This window comes from Xiphophorus maculatus, chromosome 12, assembly GCF_002775205.1.
Source record: "Xiphophorus maculatus strain JP 163 A chromosome 12, X_maculatus-5.0-male, whole genome shotgun sequence".
Lineage (NCBI taxonomy): Eukaryota > Metazoa > Chordata > Actinopteri > Cyprinodontiformes > Poeciliidae > Xiphophorus > Xiphophorus maculatus.
In genome coordinates this window covers 30065154-30088219 of record NC_036454.1, presented here as the reverse complement: position 1 = coordinate 30088219, position 23066 = coordinate 30065154, and the positions used below count along the sequence as shown (strand labels likewise).

The 23066-nt window shown below is 41.8% G+C and overlaps 1 protein-coding gene across 1 annotated transcript in view; it reads right to left on the bottom strand.

Moving 5' to 3' along the window:
- zmat4 (zinc finger matrin-type 4) overlaps nucleotides 1-23066 on the bottom strand; it is an 80005-nt gene that overhangs the window by 14924 nt on the left and 42015 nt on the right. Inside the window, exons 4-5 of the mRNA XM_023344267.1 lie at nucleotides 18233-18389; nucleotides 5612-5833 (exon numbers count right to left, since the gene is read on the bottom strand). Of these exons, the coding sequence (XP_023200035.1) occupies nucleotides 5612-5833; nucleotides 18233-18389 (379 nt within the window). The remainder of the gene's footprint in view (nucleotides 1-5611; nucleotides 5834-18232; nucleotides 18390-23066) is intronic.

Below are 23066 nucleotides of genomic sequence, written 5' to 3'. Positions count from 1 at the left end.
CCAGCAACAAATTAATTTTCCCATAATGAGCGAATGTTCGGAGTGAACGTTCAGACAACGTTTGGCGAACGCAAAGTCAGAAATGTTTGACATTCGACTCTCAAACTACCTTCGGCGGACGTAGGCTGAACGTTTGCTCGCTAGCTGGTTGTCATCTTGAAGTGAAAGTGAACGTTAAAGAATCACTGATAGAGACGCTCTATTTGGTTATCTATCAATGATTAATCATTCATTTCAGCAAAGCAATTTTTCACTTTTATTATAATGGCAATCTGAAATCTGAAAGGGCGCGCACTAAATCCCAATGTGGACCAAGCTATTTGTTTGGCTGAATCACAAGAGCAACATGTTTTAAAGTAGACCGCAGCATGAAATGGACTTCCATGATGAAATCATCTCTCAAAAGTGTTTTCATCTCCTTGAAGAAATAAAACGGTCGCACTCGCCAAATCCCAGATAAGACCGGTCTCTGAATTTGTGCAGAAAGCAAAGATTAAATATCCTGAAGCGGTCGCGCATTAGCCGGGAGCATCTCTGAATCGAACGTCATATTGAAAAGCCGTCGTCCTGTCTTCCTTTACTAAGAGGACCTTGATAAGCTCAGTCTCTGAGTCTGCCACCGAGGCTGCTTTAGGTCTATGTTTATTGTCACAGGGAGCGCTGAATACAAAGCATGGCCATGAGCAACAGCTTGATAACTGCAACTTGTGAGCTTCGACGGCGGCTCTGAGAAGGTGAAGAACAGAGCGCTAAATCATGTCTGCCACGGCTGCGTCTCCAATTAACAGCTGTGATGGGCTCAGAAGAAACCTGGTACGTCTGCCGGGATGTTTGGCAGAGTGAGGACTGACCTCCGCTGTCTGAGGAGAGAGAACGGACAAAATGAGGAAACACTCTTCAGTTCACAGTCACCCGAGAAACGACAAAACACCGAGGGACGGTGTAGTTGCTAGGACGCTGATCCATGACGACACGGCTGATTGGGTTCAGACGGTGTGTAATGACTCTGGTCTTTAATGTTGTCAAGAGGCCAGTTTAGATTTGTGAGTCAGGCTGAGTTATGGTAAATGTCCTGTACTTGTAAAGCTTCAGTCACTCACCTATTCACACACATCCACACACTCATTTTCAGCGCTGCTGCTGCGAGGCGTGGTAGAAAATGCCGGAATTTCTTTGACTTCTGTGCACTTTGAAGCAATTTGTCAGAAATCCGTGAGGCCTGAAGTAGACCCGAGCAGGCTCTGTGAAAGCAGACCCTCGTGGCTGCAACCTGACCGAAATCCAGGACGGCAGAGCCGAATCTGCGGTTATGAGGACGAGGTGAAAAAAAAAACTGAACAGATGACGCCTTCTTACACTTCTGAACAGAACTCAGATTTTTCTGCAAACTAAAAAGTTAAGATGTGTTTCTAGGTACGTGTGCAAAGCCTGAAAAGTAGTCAATTTTGTCGCCATGGTAACTCGAAACTCCAGCAGATGTAATAGCACACATCTGAAGTCTAAACAGAAGTAGAATCACTAAGAAGGAGCTGAAGTAAAAGTTGAGAAAAGGAAATAAAGAAACGCACACGATTCTGCATTGCAAAAGAAAATACATTAGGAGAAAGTCTGCGTTCAAAGTAGAAAAGACAATATATGAATATCCAGACCCAGAGCGATGTCAAACGGGATTACAATCGTGTGTAAGACAAAGACACTTGGTAAGATGTGTTTCTGCAGTGCGCTGATTAGGACTGAAGAGGCAAATCATCCCAACAGGAAAAATCAGCAGCGTCTGCATGTGGAAAGGAGAATTAGCTGCAGACAGGCGGACAGCACCGAGAAGGGACGAAGGAGAGAATGTTGGATGAAGAAAATCTCTTTCCCACCTCTCGGCATCATTCTTCCCTTCCATCTCTACCTATTTTTCTCTTCTCTCGTTGGCGTTTCTGTTCAGCCACACACTTTCTCCGACACCCCGCTGCTGTCCTCGCACACCTCTCAGATAGCAGAGCAGACGTGCAATCAGACACTGAATGTTGCCATAGGATGAAATATGCATCAGCTTCCATAAAGACGGAGTTTAACGCGGTGCTGCCGAGCAGAAAGTTGATGGCAGGAGAAACAGGAGATGGAGAAGAAAGACAAAGACGGGAAGGTGGCGGCGGGGCCGAGGGCTCCATGAAAAGGCCTTCTGGGGGTTCAGCTTCTAGCTCAGATAACCAAACGACTGAACGACAAGCTTTTATTCGTTACAAAGGAGCCGGTTAACTGTGCAGGTTTCTGACAAGAGTGCACCGTACAGCCCTGACCCTTCGCAAATACGTAACCTCATGTTGATGGTTTTGTCAAGTTGCCTTTGCCAGCGTCATCGTGGCTTCCGACTTGTTCGCGTCGCACCAACTTGTCTGTAGAAGTCGCACACTTAGTTGAGGCTGTTAAGACAGCTGTATGTACAAAACTTGGAATGAAAACCATATAATCCCGTCTCCTCCCTGACATGTTTGTTGATTTGATCAAGTCGGAGGATTCACTCCATTTGATTTATATGACTATGTCATAAATGGCGCGCAAACCGATGTGCAGCACCTTATGACCATTTTTTACAGCGATATCAACTAAATACAGCAAAATTAGGCTACCTCTATGAGTTTATTTATTTATTTATTTTTTTACTTGTTCAAGGGTCAACAGAGAACATCGAAGGAAGGAATGAAAGTAGATAGGTGGTAGAAGAATTGTTATTTTTTTAACATTTTGGACGCTGTAGTCTTTTTTCTCGTGTCCCATCAGATGATTTATTGAAGCAAAAATATAACCCAAGTGGGCCAAGAGAAGCACGTTGCTCCTCTACTGCTGCTAGCCGATTTTCCTCATGCATCGGATTTACAGGCATGTCGGAAACACGTGAACTCAACGCTCCGAGTCTGGACAAAAATTGAGAGAGTGTTAAAATGATTAACAAATTCAAATGTATGTTAATTGATCAAATTAAGGTAATGTGGGCCCTCTGGAAAAGAAACTGCCCACACCTGGTGTAGATGGTCCAGGAGGACGACCATACGGCGCAAGGCAGGGAGAAGTGAGAAGAACCGATGCAGGTGTCTCAGTTTTTAGAAATTAAGTTAACGTCACGTGAATACGCTTGTTCGCGTGACGAGTCATTAAAAATCACGGCAGCGATGGATGCAAACAAATACATGAAGTATATTCATAATGCCGCCACGGCTTTAGTGCTGATCATCTATCGGCCAATCAGAGGAGACATTATTCAGTTGCCTCATACTGGTGAGCGGCTGCATATGCAGCGATTTGGGGAAATTGCAGCGTGATTTAACAGAAGAGCTGTGGATTCAACACGTTCAAACGACTCAACTTTTTATGAACTGTGACGCTGTGAGAGGTCTGGGGGAGCCAGCTGCACACTGACTGAAAAACACAAAAGCTAACTGTCATCCTCCGACCACTTCCTGTCATATTCTTCTTCTTCGTTTTCATCAGTAGTAACATCCGGCTGCTGATCATGTGACTGGTGTGACGCGCAAAATGTTTCCTTGCCGTTTTGTGAATTACATCTATTTTGATACAGCTGAAAAAAACCACCTCATCCTGATGCAAAAAGTTTTTTTGTTTGTTTTGTTTTTTTTAAACTGTCCACGTTTTCACCAAGCAAATTTGTTTTCAGAATTTCATTTCCCGCAATTTTGAAACGCAGCTATTGTTTGTAGATGAGACCAACTGCAGTGGTGTCTTCGTACGGCAGGAGTTTGAAAGGAGGTTTACCTGAGCTGCAGTCATTTATGAGCAGAGAGAAAAGGAGCGGGGAGAAAACAGGCCCCTGGGGGACTCCGGTGCTCGTGGTTCCAGGACAGGAAGGAAGATCCGTCACCTGTCACTGCCAGTTAGTCAGGAAGCTGAAGGTTCACAGACAGGATGCTGTGCAAACTACTAACCAGGTCTTAACTAATGAGCGAGAGCCTGATCAGTTTAGAGAAGTTCCTGCTCTCCTCTCAGCCTTCGCTGGCTTAAATGATTTTGTGAAACTCTTATTGACGCACAGTGACAGGGAGACAGGCAACCAGGGCAATTCTGTTCCTCTCTTGTAAAACAGTAACAGCCTGTCAGGCTGGGGGAAGTACACAAAGTCCCACTGACAGTCGCAGCACAAGTCAAGAGTTCAGATTTACAGTGAGACGGGCTCCAGGTTTATGGGCCCGTCTGGATCATCACACACCCAACATGTTTTCAGTGGAGGAAATGATTTGATGGTAATTTATTACTCCCAGCTTGAAGCACAACTTGATGAGCCACATGCGACGCATTAACGCTGGTTAGCTTTCTATATGCTGTCTGATTAGACGGATCATTAATATTTATAAAAGCACCTTCCTTAACAGCGAGACGGAAAACAGATGAGGTGGAAATTAGCCGGGCACGAACGTAAAACTATGCACATCTGAATATTTGGAGCAAACGTTTGGCCAGTCAGTAAGATTTGAAACAGTTACAGGTTCTCAGATACAATTTAGTTTTTAGTCATTTTAAGAAAAGAACAGCCGTTGCTGTATTTTAGAAACTGCAGAACTCCAGAGCGCCCGAAGATTTTCTGCTAGAGAGCAGAATCCGTATGGGACAGCATTTTAAAACAATAATCTACGGGTTTATTGTTTTACGACCATTGCAGCAAACAAAAATGTAATAAGGGTTGAGAAGGTAAAACCTACGAATGGAATAACTATGGATTTTTTTTTATTTTTAGTATGAAGAAGCCTATGCAGTTTTTTATATTTACGAGATTATGGGCAAAGCATAAAAAAAAAATCATTTGAAAATGTAATAACCTCAGAGTACGATGGTAATAACATTGCTTTTCTTTGGGAAGACGATGTCCTGAAAACAATGTGGGTTACATTGATAATATGAGACAGATTCCAGTTTGTTCATATAAATAATAAATCTTCTTCACACTCCAGGGTTACTCCAGGACTCTATGCTTGGACCAATCCTTTATTTACTGTATATTTCCAATAGGAAAAGCCGTCAGACAACATGGGATAAATTTTCACTGCTATGCTGATGGTTCTCCACCACATCCATCCACAAAATCTGATAAATCGATTTATCTTGAAGATATAAAAACCTGAATGACACTAAACTTTCTTTGTGTAAATTCTGACGGGACAGAAGTTGCCATATTTGGAGCAGAACCTCAGAAAAAAGAACCTGGTTACTCTGTCACTCGATCTGGACGGCGTTAAAACTGGCCTCCGGTAATAAAGCAGAGAATCTCAGTTCCACATGGGATCTGAATGAAATGTCCTGGTCCGAAATAACAGATTTCCTTCTTTTATCTCCAGAATGTTGCCCAAATTAGAATCGTCCTGTCCAGGAGTTATTCCTCATGGAGAAGCACTTTTATATTTTGTGACTTCCAAAACTAAAATCTGCATACGTGCACTGAGAGGAAAAGATGGACAAAGAATTATACATCTTTTTTTTCCCCACACACAGGTATGTAGATTTGTTTGGCAGCATTTCTGTTGGACCATGGACTTTAAATGTAAGTTTTCCTTGTGTCTGACTCTGAACCGTTTTTGTACTCGTACTTAAGAATTTGGAGAGGCGTCCGTACCTTTCATTTCCCCCATGTCCAGGGTCTGGCCCAGCTGCTCCAGCAGATCGGCTCTGGTGGCGTTCTTCTTGTGCTTCTTCCCGTCGTAATGCTGCTGAGCCATGCCGGGGTTGTTGAACCAGGCGTTGCACAGCTGGCAGTAGCGATCTGAGTCGCGGCGCTGTCGCGGTGACATCATGGGAGACGTTTCTGGGGAGTTCTTCACATCGCTGTGGGACGCCTCTGATAGGAAAACCAGGGGGAAAAAAACAAACATGATCATAAACTCTCCTCAGAAAGTCTGCAATTTGGTCAGCAAGTTTAAAGAAATGGTTTACCTGTAGTGAAGCTACAGGTAAATCTTATTTATCGATGCATCTATGTCAGGCTGATTTAGGTCTGTATGTTATGTCTACCGCTTCCTATTTTGCCGTGCATGCTGGTGTTTTGTAGAACGCTTGCTGCAGAGGTTTCACCGAAAGAAAACAAAGTTGAATTTCATTGAACAGCAAGTCCTTTCATGGACCCCGTTCTGAAAAGTCGCTGTGCATTAATGGTGTGGAATTCACGTTACTTTTATGTAATGATCGTGTGACCATTCGGTCTTTCCAATCCTCTACGAGGCGGTCAGATAATTCTTAGCCAAATTAGTCAGACAGCCAGAAGAACCCAAGATGAGCTTCGTCCGTCATGTATCCCCTGGTAAGTGAAGCATAATATGAGATGAAGTTATATAATTGTGTCATTTCTGTGTTGTTTGTAATATAAGAGCATTGATTTTTTTTTTACACAAAAAATGAAAGCCAGATGCAAAATGATCTGACAAGTAATCAAATCTTAGACGTAAAATGAAAAAAATAAATAAATAAATAAAAATTATAGGGGCTGAAAAAAATGCCAACAACTAAATTCAGTTCAGTCTGAATGTCTTTCATACTTTTTCAATTGTGATTTCACTAAAATAATATTTTTCAGAACAAAACTCTATTTTATGGCCAAAAACAGAGAATAGCATGAAATACATTCATGCCTTTATGACAGACAGACACTGATCTTGTTTTAGTAACAAAGGTTCTTGCTACAAACTGGCCCATTCCACTGGTTTTATCCATCTTGATGGATAAAATAATGTAAAGAAAAAAAAACATCATCCTGTTTACACCATGTACCAGTTTAAACTTCCACGGACCATTCACACACTGCTTACTGGGACCGTGTCCTCTGTGCTCCTGGAGATCTGGGTTTGTGGATCCCACTACTCTAAAATATCTACCAAAACATCAACGCACTAAATGAGAAGCTAAGCTACAAGCTGCCTTACAGCGACTTACCCCACCGAGTTTTCTAAAAATAAAAGGATACAGCCAGTCATCAGGGGTGAAACCATAAGTTTGTCTTAGCAAGCAGAAAGGGAACAAGGCAAAGGATTTAACGAGCTCTGATCTGCAACGCTGGAACAGCGGCCGCGGCCCCTGTGATTAGAGCCCTCAGAATAACAAGCTGTTATCTTCATTAAATGCCTGAAGAGGAGAAGCTAAATTCTCCTTGGCAAACGGAGGAAATGGCCCGTTCTTCTCAAGGCGGGGGCCGTTTGTGCTTCCACGCATGGATGACGCCGTTAACCCCAAACACCGCCCTGGGCCCCCCGATACAAAACCGCACCATCAGCTCAATCAGTTTTAAAACTCCAGCGCTCAGCTTACCCCAAGTCAACATTTAGTGCTGTCCCATTACGTACCATTACACCAGTCAACATTTCAAAATGGCAAATCCGGTGAAAAAAAAAGAAGAAAAAAAAAAGCAACGGGAGGCAGACTGTGAGGAACCTTTGCTGTCAGCTTCTGGCTGAAGCTTCCCTCCACAGCAGCAGGCGCTCGGCTCTGCACAGCTCTCATCTGAGGCTCGGTGGCAGTAGGGCGACCTCTTCAACTAACTAACGCAACGTCAGACCACAGTTAGACGCTGCAGTCGGTTCGGCGAGCAGCTTTAATGCCTTGTTCAGAAAGCATGGCAATTTAGCTGAGGTATTATGAAATCTGCAGTCTTTAAAATAGATGAGACGCATCGTGAACAGCAACGCGCTGGCAGTTACCTGGCAGCCCGGGATGACAGATGAAAACAATACAGACGCTCTTCTGAACTCACAGGGAGGGAAATATTTACTAAATCCATCACAGAACATAAACAGTTATTGCAGTCAGCAGCGTGATGTGTGAGCATGCATGTCTCATATTTATAGCACCTCGTTTTGTAAGCGGAATTTGAATGATGCTGCACATCATCATCATCATCATCAACTAATTTCAGTACGGTGGATGTAAAACAATGCACGTATTTTGCAAGGCGGTTGTTGGTAATTGTCATGAAATGATTTGATTTGCATTCGTACAGAAAGTTATTAACCATGAATTCTGCAGTCTTGAGACATTTCTGTAACTACAGGGTGTATTATATTTAATACACAGGGGGAGATGTGTTATGATTCTGGCAGACAGCCAGGCTTTAGCTAATGCTATTTTAAGGTAGATTAACAGTTGAAGCTTTGGACTGGGTGTGAGGGCGTGCGCACTAATAGCACCTTTGTGCCTTGACCTCACCAGTGTTGTATAAAGTACTGAAATCTCAGAGTCAAGTAAAAGTATAGGTACCTCTCCAAAATATGACTTTGGTAAAAGTCCAAGTCACTGACTGAAATGTTACTTGAGTTAAAGTCTTAAAGTATCTGAAACTTCTTGTACTTAAGTATGGAAATTACTGTAAAAATGGATGTACTCAAGTAATGTAATGAAAAGTACAAGTAAAAAGTAAAACAAGGCAAATGCAGTTTGAATGACAATTTTTATATTTTGGTAAACTTGTCAAATACACTTAAAATAATGTACCCAACCATGTGCAGGCAAAATTAAACCTGCTAATAAATTGTTCCAGTTTTAAAGAGTAGCACATGTTAATGGTTTTGAACTTGCATGCCTTTTCTATACTCGTTAAATTTAGTCTAAATTGCTATCGCTATGGCTTCTGCCCCCCCTTGAACAGAGGAGTCTAGGTAGCCTGCTACAGTCAACATTAAGCCTAAGCTAAATACACCATGTATGGAACTGGAACAATGCCAAACAAAGTTCATTTATACAGGTAACGTTATGCTCAAGATTTCTCAATAGTGTCTAGTGACCAAGCTATAGTTACTGAAACAGGAGGATTATAACCATTTCATAAGACGTTACCTCGATGTGTTTCTTCAAGTTGGACAGGGAGTTTTTGTAAGATAGAATTTCCACATCTTCGGGCAGGAATAACATAAACTGCATGCGGTACGACGAATCTTTAACACCCACGAAAGAGTATATTGTGTTTAAATAAGGCCATGGGCTCTCATCACCAGCTGGTGGTTCCCCTGGAGCCGTGTCCGACGTAGTTGCAGTCGTTGTGGTCTCCGTCTCCTCCTCCATGTGGCTGCTGCTGATTGCGAGACTTGCTTTGTGTTTAATGGGAGAAGCGAAACAGGTGTATCCTATTGGCGGTGATGAACAAGCCCAGGCAAGCAGGCTACGGACTTTGTTTGGTAGCCTACTTGCTACTTGCTAATCAGTAGGTGGGATCAAAACACTTTGTTTCTCTTTCTCTCTTTTTTGTAACGAGTAACTAAACCACACATTGAAAATGTATCGGAGTAAAAGTACGCAATTAAGTTCGGAAATATAGTGAAGTAAAAGTGAAAGTCATCAAAAATTTTCATACTCGAGGAAAGTATGAAGTACTCCAAAATATACTTAAGTAAAGTAGTGAAGTATTTTTACTTCGTTACTATACAACACTGGACCTCACTTCCTGTTGCAACGCCTGGATGTTCACCTCCAAATCTTTGTAACTTGGCCTGAATGTCAAGCGCTGCTCTCACTCAAAATGGACGATTTGGAAGTTGTTCATGTAAAACAGGTTGGCCTGCACCAGCATTGATATGATCCCTCTATGACGGCTCATTTGTGGAGAATGAGTATAAAATGAGACAGGTAAGCTGTAAAAAAAAATTATAATTTATTCCTCTAGCTCCCCCCCAGTGATCCAACTGCAATTTGCAGAAATACATCAGTCCCGATCAAAAACAACAAATCAGAGGCAGGAGGAATGTCTTAGCAGTGTCAATCAGGCTTGTGCACGCACTGCTCACACCCTTTCCCCACGCAGCGTGTACCGCTGCTCGAGCTCGAGGTCGCCGGTGTGCTGCAGCTGTGCTGATGGCGGGAGAAACAACCTGATGTTCCAGGAAAACTGCGTATTTATGGCGTTCTGGACTGGCTCCGCTGTGAGGGAGGGGCCGTCAGGCGTGCTTGTTCAAACTTACAGTCCACAGTTTTCTCAGAACGTCCTGCTACTGTATATCTTTAAAAGCTGACGCGTGGAACTGAATCATCCCGTCTGCGTCGCCTGCGCCTGGTTGCACACTGAGGGGCTTTCATGTGATCCAACCCAGGATAATAACAATTACATTAGAGGTTAGTTTTTCAAGCAGCTGATATGTCCATTCAACCTTTTCCCAGCACCGGCTCCAACACACCCACCCATCCGTCTTAAAGAGTCAGTGACTGACGGTTTTGTAGGTCTCTACCTCCACTATTACATCATTACTCATATTTAATAGGTAAGGTGAAGTTAAGGTGAATCTGTCTAAGCATAGAAATGTGATATTGGCCTAAAAGTGTTGAAAGTCCCGGCACAAAGCCAGCAAATTTAGGGGTTCTGTCTTCTAGCGTTAAAGTGGAATATAACAGTCGTCCTTTTCATCACTTGTGGATGGCAACTCTCTCTTGTGGTGCCTTCTGTCTCAATACTCCTGTAAGCAGCTGAAAGGATTGTTCATATTTCAAGTGCTTTTGCAATGGAACCTCAATTCAGCATCTCTGTTTCACAGGATAATGGTGAAAACACCGAAGTCTGCTACCAAAGAGGTGTGTTGTGTAAAAGTGTTTTCCAAAAGTTGATTTTAGCTTATAGTGTGTAGCAGAAGATTGTAGTTATTTCCCCCCCAAAATAACTACGACGGACTTTTAGCTGAAGAGGATCCAGCCTCCTCTGCACAGCAGCTTTCCTCTGTAAGGAGTAAGAGGGAACTCTTTCTGCTTTTTGTCAAAGACAAAACATAAAATGTAGTTTTTAAATGAAGGTGTTTATTATAAAGGGAGAGTCCCTGTGTGAAAAGAAAGCGATTCCCTCTCCTCCATTAGTTATCGCTCTAAAAAGGTCCATCTGAGGTCATTTGGTTAATTTGACATTACAGCCATCAAAGTCCTGATCCAGCCCTGAGTAAAACAGTCATAAACAAAAAAAATGAATAAATAGAGAGATGCCCACTACAGTTTAAAAGTCCAGGTGGAATTAAGTCGCACAAATAATAATTGACATAAACTCGGACCTAAATCACGGCAAACGTGACTTGGAAGAAATTACTTGTGCAAATCTCTAAGTAAGTAACAGACTCCCAGTCTACTCTACTTGTCTATTGCAACAGTTTTTTTAACCTGCAGTTTCTCACATTTGGTGTGAAGATGAAGGCTCTTAATTAATACGAGATGCGTCTGGAAGATGACTGTCTAGTGTCATAGGTAAAACCTGACAGCCCATCAAGACATGGAGGAAATGAAAAAGTGATGCTCGTCATTAGAGCCGTGCTGTTTTAGCGACCCGCCGAGCCTTCAGGGAGGGTTCAGCTCCATTCAGAGTGCAGGACTACTCCTCACCCCAGAAGCAGATGGTTTAAGCTTAACACCGCACCGGCTGCGTTAAACACTCTGGATGAGAAGTCCCTTACCACTTTATATTACATGTTTAAACATCAGCAAGGGGAAGCTGCAGTTTACTATGCTACCACACGGAGGGGCAACCCAGAGGAACACAGCCTAACATGGTTCTTTATAGTTTAACATCCATTCATCCATCCTCCTGGGGATGCACGATATTATTGGCATGTATCGGTATCGGACGGTATCAGCTGTAAACTTTAATGTTGGACATTGGCCATTCCGTCGACATAATTCTCTGATATAAAAGGCGTTTTTATATGACAAGCCAGGGACAATGAGTCCTGCAGCTCAGCACAACGTCATAAGAAACTGTAATGTATTGATTCACGACTGACGTGCTTTTCACTTGTTCAGTTTAGTTTTGTGAAGATTTCCAAATTTGCACTATTTGAGTGGGACCGTTATCTTAAAGAGAGCTGATGTCATGAATAAACTTGACATTAAACATGATGCAAGTTTAAAGTGTTACATGAAATTATAGTTTCAGTAAGTAGGTATAGGAAAAAAAATATCGGTCATATATTAGTTATTGGCCAAATGAGTTTTAGTATATCAGCATGTGGTATATCGACCAAAAATCCAATATCGTGCATCCCTATGTCCATCCATGTCCGTACCTTCAGAGGGTGTTTGCCAATTTAATCCTAGACTATGACGGTACACAAATACCATTAAAAAAAACAAAACAAACAACAACAACAACAAAGAACGCAATATAGCAAAGTCTGGAATTACTGAGGTCCAGTTTGGCCTCATCAACATTGAGTGATCGGCTTTCAAGCCCCCACCATGAATACGTAAATGTTCTATAAATCTAAAAAAACCCCAGACTAATCAATCTGATAAAACTACAGCACCACCCAAAATAAATCCAGTTTAATTGTTTCATTAGCTGCAGACAAGACTTTCAACAAGGTTTAGTGGAAATCTCTATTTGCTACATTACATAAATTTGGATTTGGACATAGTCTTTCGTCATGGATAAGATTACAAATGGCTCTCCCGATGTCTGTATGAAAACAAAAAACTGATATTGTTAGAGCTTCAGCCCTCAAAGAAGCACCCAACAACCACACCTCCCTAATTTGATGACAAATTGAAAAGAGCAACACGAATGGCAACAAGAGGCAGAAATTTAAGGTGAACTCCGAGGCACATCAGTGCACCAATCGTTGTTTGTCTGAGGTAAAGCAGTACACTGCTGTTGAAAGCAAATCATAAAAAAAGTGAGACTGGAATTTGCCACTGTGCATACTGACAAGCTGCAAAGCTTCTAGGAGAATGTCCTTTGAGAGATGAGACTTTTTAGTAAGTCACATCAGCTCAATGTTCACAGATTCAAAAATGTAGCATACCAAGAAAAAAAAGAAACAGACACACGCACACACACACGCACACACACACACACACACACACACACACACACACACACACACACACACACACACGCACGCACGCACACACACACACACACACACACACACCCCGTCCCTGTTGTGAAACATATTTTCATTCTGGGGCTGCTTTGCTTCATCTGGCACAGAATGTCTTAAATCTGTCCAGAGTACCGTGAAATCTCAAGACTATCAAGGCATTCTGGAGAGAAATGTGTCGTTAGAAACTCGTCTCACTTTCATCTTCTAACAGGATAATGACCCAACATACGGCTAGAAACAAACAACAATGGCTAAGAGCAAAAGATCGGACAAGTCTGAACCAGCCTGCTATGAGTCCTGATCTAAGTCCTACTGAGCATCTGTGGGATTGTTATGGTTTAAGGAAGTTTGAATTGTCTTTGAACCTAATAGAACATGGTGCATATTTTGAATTAAAGAGTTTATTTCTCAATGAGAATCAATCATGGAATCGGTATCGATAAACTCATCAATTCCCATCCCTACACTCAGCACAACAGTGGCTGTGTAAAAGGGAGCAATTCACATAAATTCATGTGGCTGATGTTATGTAGAATAATCTAAGTTCTGGAGCTGCTTTTATCTCACTGGCATCCAGCAAGGCTTTAACTAAACCACCTGTGTTGGATTGGACTGGTAGTGTCCATTACATGTGGGATTGTGTTTTTGGTGCCAGCTGGCAGGAAGAGTTAGACCCAAAAGACCAGATCAACAGGACTATCTGCTGACATTGCTTATGTAGTAATCAATATCCCAGAGCTCCAGGTGCGTTGGATTTATCCACCAGGATGTGTCTGGGTGCCTGAACAACAGCAGAGCTTTGATTAAGTTTCAGAGCATAAAACCAGCTCTGTCCAAGAGGCTGCGCTTGTTTCATTTCCCATTAGCAAAGAGCAACACACTTAACATTTTACTAATAAAACCTTAAAGCCTTTTGTTTCTGATGGTAAAAGTTAATTGTGTATATGGCTTCGTAATGGAGTAAAATAATTCAATAGATGCTAAACTTTGTACTTAATGGTGACGGTGGACACTGCAGATGTCACAATCAAGGCCGTAGAAACCCCGGAGAGAAAAAAGTGAAAAACATTTGCAAACGTGAAAGTTTTCCCCTCATCTTTCATATTTGTTTGTTAGTGGGGAGAGATCCAGGTAGCAGGTGTCAGTTCAATTGATGGCTGAACCAACCCCTTCTTTTTTTTTTTTTTGGGCTGAGCTGGTGCTTCTCCTGTTCTGAACCATTGACCACAGATGGCATCCTTAATGACTGCGTCTGTCACTGACACATGGCAGGGAGAGCAAAGAGCATAGTGTGCTGTCAGAGCACTACATCATCACACAGCCTTCGGAGCCAGTCTGACTCTAGGAAACACAACAATGTGCTGCATATCTGAACATTTGCAATGCTAAAATGAGAGAATCCTAGTGTGTTTCTGGCGTATTTCATCAATGAGAACAGGGAAACTTAACGTTGACGTTTGCCTTAGGCTCTATAGCAGGTCATCAAACCTGGGCCTCGACTTTATGATGTGACCCTACACACCTGAATCAAATGATTTAATTACCTTCTCAGTATGTAGTCACGTTCTCCAGAGTCCTGCTGGTGACTTCACTATTTGACTCGTGTGTGCTGAAACGGAGACGCATCTAAAAGTTGCAATCCTTCCCTTGAGGCCTGGATTGGAGAACCCCTGCTCTACAACATCTCTGTTACTAAATATGTCTCAGCTGGCATTTTTTTGCTTTCTCTAAATATATGCATTACAGCAGACCTCTGCATATGGTTCACAGAATACTGGCCTATTCTGGGGGATTTTTTTTTTCCAATAGAGCATATCTGAAATATCTTGGTTATGCATTTCAGGTTGACGTATACACAGGCAGCACATTATCCTCATTTGCTTTCTAACAAATGGAGAGGAAGGAGGAGCTGTGTTCTGAGAGGAGGAGCTGTGTCTGGAAGGCGGAGCTATGTCCACTCGGGGGCTTAAAGGATTTCTCAAACAGGCATTAAAGAATCGAGGCAGTAAAAGTGTGTTTCCGATGAAGAAATATCACATGACGCAAAGCTAAAAAAAAAAAAAAATTGATTTTAGATAATACTGCCCCTTTAAATTTGTTCAGGTTCTTCGACACTCATGTATCCTACCGTTGTCTGATAAGTATTTGTCGACTCTGTTGACAAATACTCATCAGACAGAGTATTTGTCTGTCGATGAGTACTACTCGTCTTATGTCATCATAGATGAAATAAGAGAAATGAAACACTGACCAACACTTCGATGCACTTGACAAAATGTAACGTTTCCTGGTTTGCTGTCTTTTGTGACTTTGTGTGCTTTTTTTAAAGGTTTTGTCGGCTCTAGTGGCCTTTATTTGAGAGTGATCAGACAGGAAAGTGGGCAACGAGAGAGAGAAGACATGCGGCGAAGGTCATCAAACTGGGAATTGAACCTGCAACGGTCACACCGAGGACTCAGGCTCTACCAATGCGCCACAGCAGCGCCTCGTATGCTTTGTGTTTTTAATGCACTTTTAAGCACTTTGAACTGCCTTGTTTCTGAAATGTGCTATACAAATAAACTATTGATTGATTGATAAGACTCACAAACAGATGCAGTTTTACTGAAAGGGATCGTGCTACTAACTTAACAGTAACTCCTGAAGCAAACATCATCTTTACAAGAACTATCATAGTGGTTGTATCACTGCATCTGCTTATACTAACAAAACTCCACATGCCTCTCTTTCAGCTTCTAGCTGTGAAACATTTACAGGCATAATGTCAGGTTCTTAATATTTTAGCTGTGCAGGACGCCACGGTTACACACTTCTCTCACGGCAAAGAAGTGTGAAAGGGTAAATCAAAGTTTCAAACTGTGGTTTTGCTCCAGTTTTCTCAATCCCCTCAATATGCATAGGAACGTGCAAAATAGGGGACAGTTTGGCCCTAAAGTACCGAATAAATTAATTCAACACAAACTCTGCAACGAGAACAAACAGCAAACGCCGTTTTCTGCATCAACTTCTGGTTCAATCACTGCCTGAGAGCATAAATATTTCAAGCTGCCGAGTAGATTTAAAGAGAAGCAGAGAGATCGATGCAGAGCCCTGGGATAAAAATGAACAGAGCCCAAAGGTGAACGAACGGCAGGCTGTGAACGCAGCACAGCGAACCGGCGCAGAGGTGACCCGAGAAAACACCGGCTAGGGATTTCTGCATGGTTTCATTTAGGAATGCCTCTTTTAAAGTGATTTTTTTTCTTTACAAGAAAAAAAAGCAAGCATACTGTAGACCTCTGCTGGTCTGAAGATGCAGCGTTTTTATTTTTCTTTTCTATCTTGTGCTTCACTTTGAAGTGAAAATTCTACGGTGGTTGTGCAGCAAGAGGAAAAAAATTCGGCTCCTCCTTTTTGACCAAGACGTTGGTGCTCCATTAAGTAGATTCGGTCTCACCACAGCAATAAATGAATACTTTTAGGACGGCTGAACAATGCACGGGCTCAGACAAACACCGCCATCAACGCGCAGCGCCTCAGCTGCATCGAGAGCAAAAAGTAAAAACACGGAGCTGTGAAGTGCATATAAATGACCCGGTCAAGCAGAGAGCCAAGAAGCGCTCGTAAACAAACAAAGCTCACGGCCAAACTCTGCACATACACACCGCTGTGTGTGTGTGTGTGTGTTCGCAGTGACTGCCTTTCACACCAATTTGACAGTAAAATGTTTGCAGAGTTTCTGGCTTCGTGTTAAAGCCCTCACACCCCGTGACCTTTGCTCATTATTTCCACAGCTGCCGATTTGTAAGAAGATTAAAGGTGAGCAGCTGCTGGTGGATCACAATTATGCCAGCCTTCAGTCACCCCGAGGTAAGAACAGAATATCCCTACAACCTTTGTGCTCCTCAGTGGGCAAGCGACGGGCAAGTTGTAGCATGTGAATTTACACAGAAAGCAAGAAAACAAAATATAAAAGCAGAACTAAGAGAAACATAACAGACAGTAAAAAAAAAAAACACATTTACAACGTCAGAAAACCCTGTGCAGGAGCAGTGTGTGATTAAAATGGAGTAATTCACTCAGTGATTCGAGAAAAGCAGATCCTTAGCCAGATGTTAGGCAGTAATGAAAGTTTCCCCATCATTTCAGGAGTAAAGTGGTGAACTAATAGACTGACAACATGAGTACGTTCCAACAGCACCAGCAACAATTTGGCTTGTAATTGTCACAGTTTGTGGACGTTTCGCATTTTGGGGTTGCAGCTGTGTGCATCATGTTTAGTGATAAAAAGACCAAGCCGGTACGCAAACGGGTACTGATGAGAAATTTAAGACTTTTTTTTTTTAAATTATAAAACTCAAGAAGAAGTTCAAGAAGAACTGGGACTTGGAACGGGGCAAGGAACTAGACGTGAACCAAGGTGTTAAAACAGAGAGTCTGGCGCTGAAGAGAGAAAAATGAAGAGCTTGTGTGAGCGGCAGGACAAGTGAAGCACATGAGGAGGATTACTGGAGAGATTGTTCTCCATAAACCCACAGCAGCCACTGTTCTTCTGTTCCTCTGTTCCACTGGTTTCCGAGTCCTTTGCTGCAGCATTTTATGTTGGTGGATCTTCCAGATCAAACAACTTTATACAAGCAGCCAATCACAGTGAATTACTGACTGCTGAGAGTCCACATTAATATCAAACAGATGATGTAGTAAAGTGACTTGCATTGCAAAAAGCCGTGACAAAACACAATAAGACAATAATTAAACATGTTGATGCTGTGTGATAATATATTCAACTATAAATAGCTTCTTCATCATGACATTTTTAATCCAGTCTAAACTGTATGATGCATTAATCAACTAAAGGATATTTGTTTTTTTAATTATTTTGCTTTGTATTTACACCAATCTCAGTCCCACCTAGCAACGGGGTCAACCACACCTAGCAACGGGGTCAACCACACCTATCAATCAATCAATCAAATTTTATTTGTATAGCACATTTCAGCAGCAAGGCATTTCAAAGTGCTTTACATCATATCAAACACAGAAACACAATGCAACATAGAAACAACTGCACCTAGCAACGGGGTCAACCACGCCTAGCAACAGGGTCAATTACACCTTCTAAGAGAGAAATTTCTGTTGACTCCTCTCTCAGCAGTTAGTTGATTCACACATAAACTAGGATTCTTTGGCAGGAAGCTTTAAGATGACATAGAAGCCCAGATTAATAGTAATATATGCAATCATAATACCAGACAGGTATTATGTTAAACCTTTCACTGGTTTATGACACATGGACATTGTCCATTTTTTTTATGTAAATAGAGAACATGGAACAGCTACATTAAAATTGCATGGATGGATGGATGAACTTTTGGACAACACAGCTCCTCCATGATTTATACTCGGAGCATTTTTACCATAGAATATACCTTTGGTTGTGATGGCAGGCTGTTCTCCCAGCAGCAGTTTGAGCCTCTTAGCGTGGATTTTACCCTGGTAGTGAGACTGTGCCACCACTGCTGAGGTGAAGGACATGTTGCACAACGTGCAGCACTTGTTCTTGTCCACGTCGCTCTCATCGCTGCCCTGCAAAGGAAAAGAAAGGAGCCAAAATTATCTGATGGGTGAGGCATGAACCCAAACTTCAAACAAACCAGGTACCAGTTTTGAGAGGTAGACGTTGCCATGGAGCCCGTTTCCCACCCATAATCAGACTGAGACCGTCTTTACAGGAGAGGCAATGAGTGCAATCTGCTTTGCTTCTTCACCTTATTATTTTTTGTGGGTCTAATGTCCTCTGAAAAATGTTATTTTGTTTTATATGAAATAGGAAAATTCTTATAGGTCATAAAGTAAAGTATAAAGTAAAGAAAAATGAAGGTCATAACAAATCAGAATACTGTTGTACCTCTGACCACCTCTTAACCAATTCATTTCTCCAACATTTTGTTGAAACTTTTTTAACATAGCGCATTGAGCAGTTGGAAAAAATAAACTCCACATGCATGCAGCTAGAATTAATACGGGGAACTGTAGATTTATTTATTTTGCAAAATGTATTCATTAAGCTTTTTATAATTAATTGTTAACACATGCATCTATCATCGTTACAGTCATTATTAACACATCTATCCACACTCCCTGCCAATTTAGACAGTATTCAAATTAATTAAAAAAGCAAATGTGATCAGAGACGTTTTTTTGTTGTTGTTCTTTATTGTTTCACATTTTCATTAAGAATGCTGGAAAAGAGCCAGAATGCAAATGCTGCCAGCTGGCACCGACTCTGCAGAGCCGTTAAACACTTCAGTCTTTCCTCTCTTCTCTCAAAGGATCCAATCTGGGATTTCAGCAGTACTCAATTACTTTCAGCAGCACTCCATCACCTTCCCCCGGCCAGCAGAAGGACTCTTGTGATCTCGGCTTTAGTCGATTAGTGGAACTTTTCCCTCTCTGTTCTTCAGAGACACAAAAAGCGAAAACGAAGGGATTGGTCATCACTCACCAGGCTGTTCAGGGGGGAGAAATTTACTGTTTAATCTGATATTTTCTGTCAGTTTTTGAGACGACTCAAAAACTGATTACATTTTCTATTCAGTAGAGATGCACCGATCCCATATTAATATCTGCAATTGTCCCAATATATATTTTTCTAATTGTAGGATCAGGTATCGGTTCCAATGTGCCTAACCCGTAAGGGCAGATCTATTCAGTCTAATTCTATGATTTGTGTCTGAGCGACATCTTGCGTTAATATTTATTTTGAATTCCTAATTGCACTTTCTGAACCATTTGAAAGGCTTTTTGTAGTTTATTTTTACATGTTTAGCCAAAGTGGTCAACCTGTTGTTTCTCCCAGTTTCTTTATCATTTCTTTCACATCGGCTTTTTTACTCCTAATTGCACTGATTGAACAGATTACAGTTGTGTTGTTTTTACCTGCTTGACCAAGTTTGTGAAACTATTGATGTATTTAAGTCTGCTGTACAGGTGCAAAGTTATCAAATGCATTCATATTTTGGTACAACAATGTCTGTGTTTAAAAAAAAAAGAACCATTAAAAAAAAAAGAAAATCAGGACTATTTTTCTGTATTGGATTGGTATTGCCCGATACTAATCAGATATCTGAATCCAAGTAAAAAATGTGGATCAGTGCACCTGTATGGAAGGCGGTGAGGCAAACGCTGTAGACTCAGGTTCAAATAAAAATGATGGTTTATTGTAGAGAATAGTCCACAAAAAATCCAACAACCAGGCAGCCTGGCAGAGCAGAAAGCCAGGGCTCAGCACCGGTAGCAACTGGAGGCAACGGCTGGACAAACAACACTGACCAGATGCATTGACAAGGACCCGACGAGAAACGAGGGTTAAATACACAGAGGGTAATCAAGGAAACCAGACACACCAGGGAACAATCAAGGGGTAAGACAGGACAACAGGGAGACTCGGAGACAGAAACTCAAAATAAATACACAGAAGAACTCAAATCAACACAGATCACAACAGCGTCCCCGTAAACATTATTGTGAAGTAACTGCATGCAAAAATAAGCAGAGATCAAAAAACAAACTGTTGATCAAAAAAAAACACAGAGCTGAAGTACCTAGTACACCAAAAAGGACACCGCTGTCGTTTTTCAGAGAAAACCTCAATTATATATTTTTGTGTTTAAGACTCTATTTTTATCACAATGGTTACTTGTCATGTTCCTCCCTTGTTGGGTTTTAAAACCAACAAGGGTACCAAATTTCTTTATGCATGGATGGAGCAGCCTTCCGGGTCTCGTCTCGCACACGAAGCTTCACTGATGATTAAATCAACATTAAACCAGGAAGCCAGAGCTTGTGGTGGTTCCTTCCATTCCCTGAAATTTCCATAAAGTCTTCAAAACATTTTTTTTTTAACTTGTTTTCTTCCCTCTGCTACTATTTGCATATTTGACAAGAAATAACAGCAACCCAACAACCATCGTAGGGGGGAAAATGGTCCTGAAGAGACTCGGTGTTGATGGATGTGTCGGAACAGCAGCAGCGACTGAAACTCAGAGCGTTCGAGAACGAGGAGAGTTTCTTCTTGCGATATGCTGGTGCCCGGAGTAACCGAAACCGCAGAGACAAAAAAAAAAAACACACACACACACACGAAAAACAGTCAGACCAACAAACCAACCATGTAAATGTGGAGAGAATCAATGAATCATTTATAATGGTAACTGGGTTGTGTTTGCTTCGAAAACAAAACAAAAACACGGATCGAGACATGAATCATTTTAACTCCTCTGCTCCTATGAAAGCTCTCATGTGTGACCAGGTTAACCCAGGTAACACTTTGAGGTTGTTCATGGCAGCAGACAAAGTCCCTGCTCTCCACACCGTTAGGAATAGCGGCCGAAGGTCATGTGACCCATTGATCAACACTTAATTTTATGCGACGTGAAAGCATCTATTTTGCCTCACACTCAAGTTGGAGGGTAATTACGCTAATTAATGATTTAGGTAATGATACACTCGCTTAGAGAGGCAGGTGAAATAACTTTATGTCTCCTCTTTTCTTAAAAAAAAAAAGAGGTAGCTGGCACTTCACAGTGGAGCAGTTTTATGTGATGGAAGAGAAGTGTTTGGTTCAAACACAAAAGCTTCCCCTCAGAGGAAAATCTAGATTCATTGTGTGGGAGGTTCTGGACTGAAGAGAGCAAACGTCCAGCTGGTAGATGAGCTGGATAAATAAGCTGTTATTTAGGTGATTCAATAAAGAAAACCTAACATTATTTCAAATGTAGTTTTTTTTGTCTTTTTATCCCACAGAACAGAAATGTTAAGAAACTCCAACGCTACCAGACTTAAAGCTGCAGAACATAATTGTTACAAAAACATATTTGGTTTGTTGAAACTGTCACTATGTCATGATAGTATAAGAGACAGATGAAGGTGGAAAAAAAGACCAGTGCTAACTAGGAACAACCAATCAGAGCCAGAAGGCAGGTCTTAGCGCTGTCAATCACTCACATGTGCGCTCCACTTCCCCCCTTTGCTCTCCGCTACGATACAGTTTTTCCCCTATTAGCTTAGCCTGTCATGAATGCTAAGGTTAGTTAGCGTAGCCACTGGTGAAACTGGTTTCCTGTAACGGTGAGTTGCTTTGCCTCCATTAGAGGGAGGTTTCCTCCACCTCGTGCGTAAAATCAATCGCGAGGTTGATTACGCACCTGTTATATTATGGCCAATGAGAGCTTTCACACTTCTTCTGCACAGTATCTCCGCACTAAAATCTGGCAATTAACGGAAGTCATTCTCATGCTAAAAACGTGACTTGTTGCATGACACTCAGTGCCATGCCAGAAGATAGCAAATACATATTTGTACCAACCATGTGAATGTGGAGAGAATCTCTCCACAATTTTCCTTTGACAAAGGAAAATGTCATCGTTCCTTCTTGACATGCTAATACAACCCTGTGTGCTCCAGACCAGTGAACCAGTGAAACGGTTCTTTGATTAGCAGCTCCTGGTTACGTCTTTCCCTCTGAATTGCTGTGGAAGGAACAAGCAACACTTTAAATCGGTTTTCCAGTGTCAGTCATGGAAAAGTCTTCCCATCACGATTCAAGACATAAAGAATCTATTGGAGGGCAAATAAGACTATCCAGTAGCTAAAGTTCTTTTAGTTTCTTTTTCTGAGCTTTCACTCTCAATGTTTTACTGAAACGCTGCGTGTTGTGAGCTGCAACACTGCAAACAACTCCAATGTCCACAGGGAGAAAACCGCAGCTATTCCCCCAACAGAGTGTGATAACAGAGAAGCTCTTCTGTGCTGTGAGTCATTCTGACACACACACACACACACACACACACACACACACACACACACACACACCCCTCCTCCTGCCCTTGGTCTTGTCCTTTACTAATTCTCATGTAGAAACTCTCTGGAGCCTCCGTTTCTTCAGCCACCAGGGATGCATCAGGCACAGAACTCCATTTCATATGAAGGATTTCACAGTAGCATTCGCAACAGGAGACGAGATGCTAACCTCAAACAGGCGGGATCCATAATTTCATGCTTAATTAAAGCTGTATAAACGAGGGGCTAATTGCAGAGGAATGTAATTAATGGAGCGGTGTAGGTGTGTGTTCCCAGCCTGACAGTCGCAGCATCACAGGCAGACAAGAGTCTCAGCTGCATTGGACTTTTGAGCAGAAGGCGTCGCAGGAAAAAAAGAAAAAAAGATCTTGCTTCTCCATTTGTTTCCCCAGAACCTCATGA